Source organism: Cyprinodon variegatus, unplaced genomic scaffold (genome assembly GCF_000732505.1).
Source record: "Cyprinodon variegatus isolate N-32 unplaced genomic scaffold, C_variegatus-1.0 Scaffold160, whole genome shotgun sequence".
Classification (NCBI taxonomy): domain Eukaryota; kingdom Metazoa; phylum Chordata; class Actinopteri; order Cyprinodontiformes; family Cyprinodontidae; genus Cyprinodon; species Cyprinodon variegatus.
This window is the reverse complement of record NW_015150613.1, coordinates 30517-36317: the sequence shown is the minus strand read 5'-3', so window position 1 is coordinate 36317 and position 5801 is coordinate 30517. Positions and strand designations below refer to the sequence as shown.

The 5801-nt window shown below is 32.9% G+C and overlaps 1 protein-coding gene across 1 annotated transcript in view; it reads left to right on the top strand.

Moving 5' to 3' along the window:
- The window catches only part of LOC107086728 (major histocompatibility complex class I-related gene protein-like), a 15640-nt gene that overhangs the window by 1428 nt on the left and 8411 nt on the right, over window positions 1-5801 (top strand). Inside the window, exon 2 of the mRNA XM_015377856.1 lies at window positions 3069-3329. Coding sequence (XP_015233342.1) covers window positions 3069-3329 — 261 coding nt within the window. The remainder of the gene's footprint in view (window positions 1-3068; window positions 3330-5801) is intronic.

Below are 5801 nucleotides of genomic sequence, written 5' to 3'. Positions count from 1 at the left end.
AAACAGAAATACATTTTTGATATTAATAATTTATTGCTATGCGATAAGTCAAGATTATTTTTTGTTATCAGGTATATCTGGTTGTGTACAATAGGATTTTGAGCAAAGTTTTTACCATAAAATTATGCAAAAGGTGTCAGACGCAAAACATTTCAGAAACTGTATGTATCAAATATGATACAAAGTGTATCATAACAACCTGTGAGCATTAGATATTGATTATAATTTGTTCACCTCAATTTTATCTAAAAGATTGGAAATAATACTGCCAGACCTCATTAACAAAGACCAGACAGGGTTTATTAGACAAAGGCAAACCCAAGACAATATTCGAAAAACCCTGCATATTATGAAGCATGTTAATCAGCATTAATTGGAAACTGAGTTTAGACGCTGAAAAAGCCTTTGATTCGGTACGGTGGGCTTTTTTGTATAAAGTTTTATCAAAATTTGGTTTCCATTCAAACATAATTGATACTTTTGCCGCACTGTACCGTAAACCTACGGCCAAGATCAAAGTAAATGGGGATTTGACTAACAGTTTTATTCTACAGAGAGGATCCCGACAGGGCTGTGGTGCCTCTCCACTCCTCTTTGCCTTATTTCTAGAACTCCTGGGACAGTGGATATGACTAAGATCTGATATTAGTGGGGTTACAATGACAGCAGGGGAACAAAAACTGGCCCTATTCACCGATGACAGTACTTGAAGAATACGGATCAGTCTCAGGATATAAAATTAATGTTAACAAAACCCAGATATTACGTCTGAATTTTAATCCATCCATTAGAATTAAGAACATGTACAAATGGAACTGGGACTCAGAACACGTTAAATATTTGGGGGTAGTTCTGAAAAAGGATTTACCTAAATTGGTCGATGCTAACTACGGATCCTTAACTTCAAAGGTAAAATCTGATTTACAGAGGTGGAACACTGTTCCCTTCTTAAATTTATACTCACAAGCGAAATTAGTTAGAATGAATATTCTCCCTTGTATGCTCTACCTTTTTTAGTGTTTACCAATTAAAATACCTCAGAAATATTTAGATGATTGGGACAGGATGTTGGCGAAATACATATGGCAACATAAAAGAGCCAGGGTTAAATACAAAACACTTCAATTAATTAAAGAGAAAGGGGGATTGGGCCTTCCTTGTCTTAAGGAATATTACTACGCTGCCCAGCTTAGACCCTTAACCTGTTTAACTTCGCCAACCTATTCTGCAGGATGGAAGGATATAGAAGTTGATATTACAAAAGAGGTTCCTATCATGGCGCTATTGGCAGATACTAAATTACAGATAGGTCGTATCATACGTAGCAAACGTATCATTTCATCCAGAAACGTCATCAAGGTGGTGGGGATGCATGTTGGAGACTATGTGGGGTCACTGGTGCCAACCACTTCAATATTTTTTGGGAATGTCACGTTATAATTAATTATTGTACACAGATAGGTGAATATGTTAATATAAGTATTTGGTACTAAAACTCCCCTTAAATGTGAAACACTGTATTTGGGTGATGTTCCTGTGACAAATTGGAATAACAATGATGAAAGATTACTTGGTATGTTACTTATTGCAAGTAAAAAGGCCATCACAAGAAAGTGGCTGAGAGTGGAATCTCCAACTATTGATGATTGGATCAATATAATACACCAAATATATGTCATGGAAAAGTTGTCTTTTTCCCTCAGGATGCAAAAGGACATGTTTTACAAAATCTGGACTAAATGTACTGAGTACATAAAACCCTTACGGTCAGATTTTGTATAAATGATACGTTTCTGTACTTAAAACCTTCTCTTGTGAATATTGGCATGCTTCCTATATATGTTTATGTTTACATATGTCTTGATACTGTGAAAACGTTTAAAAATAAAAATTATGTATAAAAAAAATAATAGAATAGAATATTGTTATTAAAAGATATTCTTGTTCTTTAAAGGTATTAAATTAAACTTAACAGTTTCTATATCTACCAAACTATAGATTTAAATTTATTGTTTAACTCCAGAACCTGCTGAACAGCCAGCTAGCAATGAACACATTACAAAACATGTTAGTTCAGTCATCAACTAATTTAGTAATTGATTAATCGTTAACTGGAGTATAGAAACATTAAAATACTCCTTTAGCTGAAAGAGTGACTCATTAGAGCAGTACTTTTACCAAAACTGTAAAAAAAATATTTAAACATTTTGAATTTAAGGTATAAAAAAATATATGTAGCTTTTTTCTCTCTCAATCTGCTTTATCCAGAACGCCTATAGTGGAAACATTTTAGTTTTACCTCATTTAATTTTGTAAAAAAATCTTCTTTAAGGAACCTTTGGCTATCCTGTTATTGATCGATTGATAAAAAAAATAATCAAAAGATTAATCGATTTACATTAACTATACCTGCTCTTCTCTCAGTTAAGATTAGAATATCTAGATTAAAAATGAAAAAAAGTGAAGCAGTTTAAACCATAAAGCAGTTATTTATTCTGAGTTAAACACAGTGGACTGAGACATTTATTAAACAAACAGATTCACCTTTGTATTTTCTATGGTGTCAATAAAGGTTTTATTTATCTGTTCAATTATTCATTTATTTTATTTAACAATAAAAAATGTATATTTTCTCCTCATTTTAAGTCATTGTTTAGAAGATGTACTTCATAAAATCCAGACTGAGTGTGAGATGAATTAGTGAATTATTAGTTATTTTACAAAGAATTGTAAATGCTGACTAGAAATCTTCCTTTTTTTTTTTTATAATTTGTTTAACTATATAAAGTTAGTAAAACAGAGTGAGTGACATTAAGCTTCTACAAAAGTTTTGTCTAATCAACATATAAAGGACTACAATAAAAAAAATCACTTAATAAAGCGACTGTTTAACAATAATATTTGTATCTATAGTGAACAAACTCCTCAGAAATGATTAAAAAGATTGTGTTATTATTTAAAGTCTAGTTTTATTAATAACGGTCTTTAGTTTATTTAACTTGTGTGAAGAAAAGTTTTAATTATTCTATCATTTATATATTTTTAATTCATATTGTTATTTTTTCCAGTGACCCACTCCCTGAAGTATTTCTACACGGGATCGTCTCAAGTCCCAAACTTCCCAGAGTTTGTGGTTGTTGGTTTGGTTGATGATCTTCAGATTGATTACTATGACAGCAACACCCAGAACATGGTTCCTAAACAGGACTGGATGAAGGAGAACAATGATGAGCAGCACTGGGAGAGTCAGACTGGAATGCTTCAGGGTTCCCAGCAGTGGTTCAAAGCCGAAATTGAAAATAGAAAGTGGCGCTTCAACCAAACTAGAGGTTTGTGTTTATTTCATCATTGATTGTTTTTGTTGTTGTTTATAGAAAGTAGGACACACAGTAACACACACCTGTTTTAACATTTTAAACATTTAAACATTTTTAACATTTTAAATATATTTAAAAGTTCTATAATTTTCCCAGCAGTTATCACTGATATTAAACATGATGTGAATCACTGAGATGGTCCCAATAAATTGAACATTCTGCTGTTTTAAAAAAAATCTTATTTATTGTCCAGGAAGTATTTCTAAATTATTGAGGCTTAAAAGTCGATATTAGGTACAAATTGTTACCTTGATTAGTTTCGTCCTGAAACAACTTTTTTATTTAGGATGCAATGCAGATACATATTTTCCCTACATCAATATTAACCTGAAATGATATCAGCATGAATCATACGGACTTTTATTAATTATTAGAGTGAAATAATGTAAAAGGTTTGATCAAGTGATTTTCATTCAAACAGAGAACAATAACAGGAGGAATGAGAACAGCTGAGTCATTCATTAGTAACCAAAGGGTTAAACTGTAAACAGTGTTTCTATCAGAGGGTTAAGCAGCAGCCTGATTTATACCGATTCTCATTTATTGACTGATATTGAACCAATTTATTATATCAATGTGATTGGAACTAGAGTTGGACACTTATTTGCATTTGCTATATAATCACAATTTGATAAAATGCAATTTTCAAATTGAAAAGGCTCTCAATTTTGGTCACATTACATTTAACAAGAGTAGGGCACATCATTTCTAACTGCAGTCCTTTAATTGGTGATTAAACGTTTAAAGTGGGTTTGCTGCCAAAGAGAAAAGAGAAAGTTGCAGCTAACATGCAGATCAATGAATGCAAGTAGCAGTAAACACTCTATTAAACAAAGGTTACAGTAAAGTCCTACAACAATGGACTGGACAAGAAAACGTTCAAGGCAAAAAAAAAAAAAAAAGAAATGAAACACTGGAATTTAGCATCTACAAGCTTGTGTTTAGTGCAAAGGAAAATCGAAATAAAATCCTATTATTGGTAAAAAAAAAAAAAAAAAAAAAAGCAAAAACAAAAAACACAAATCTTTCTTTTGGCAGAATCGTTCATCCTAATCAGAGCATCACTAATTTAGATTTTTCTACAACATAGAAACAGACATTTGATCAGGGGTGTGTTAACTTTTATATCCACAGATTTATTTAGCTTTTTGTTTGTTCAAAGCCAGATTATTCTGTGGATGGAGTTAGGATGAGTAATTAGGGATTTAGAAAGATCTGCTATCTGGTCACCTTTCCTTTCCCTGCTGAACTTCCTGAGCCGTTTCTGTTCTTGATCTTCAGCTGTTTAAACGACTTTAGGAAAAATAGGGCGTTAATGAGTTGTACATTTTTAAAGTTGACTATTTCAAAGTAAAAGTCGTAGTTGAGTGGATGCGTTGCTATGTGACGACATACCATTAAGCTGAAAATGACTTACAATACGTCTTGCTGCAGCGATGGTCCTGGTTTAATCAAGTACGTCTAATCCAGCTTTTATTGCTGTGCTTTACTCGGCCCAAAGTTTATTCTGAGGGGACATGACTTTAAAACTGTCCAGATGTGATTCGATTCAGCCTAATTTAGTTGAATTTTCATTGAATGCTTCAATGAGATGATTAGGTTTTATTTTATATTGGAGACGGTTGAGCTTTTTCCCTGCAGATCTATATCAGCAATATCATTGATGATGAAACAGGACATGATTTCAGTCATTTAGTTTTAGCAGCAGAACAAAATGTTTTGCTGTGTTAAAAGCTCATAAATATCATTAAATTCATGAATTCAGGAAACAGATAATCTGAATTAATGTGAAAACCAAATCAGACTATAGAGATAAAAATGAAGTCAGTGTCAGAGAGCTGAGCTTCACTCGTGTTTAAATGTTCTGCAAACTTTGATCCAAACAGTGATCAGTTAGAAAAGCAAAAAATAAAGATACATTTAAGCTCTTTGTTAATTAATTACGCAAACTCTGATCAGTTTGGATCAGTTTAGTTTTAGCAATTTGAATTCATCATTTAACTTCAATGGGACTTTATTTAACCTTATTCATTTAAATTTATTGAAAACTTTATTAATTAGAATGAAAACCACAAAACTGCAGAACTCAGTGGTTCTGTTCGTCTCACATTAACCAACAGATATCAGGAACACTTTTCCACCAGAACTTTAACAGAACCACCCCGACCCACAGGAAACCGCTCCATCAGAACCAGGTTCTGGACCGAGCTGAGCGGCGCCGAGCAGGATGGAGACGCTGCAGGAAGATCCATTTGTTCTCAAAGGAAATGAGTTTAAATCCAGTTAACAGACAGAACATCAGTAAAATGGACCCATTTGGACTGAAAGGAACCATCAGCAGAACTTTACTGAACAGAACCAGTTTGTTTGGTAGATAAAGTCCAGATGAGATGAAACCAGATCAGAATGACTGAAGGCTGTCGG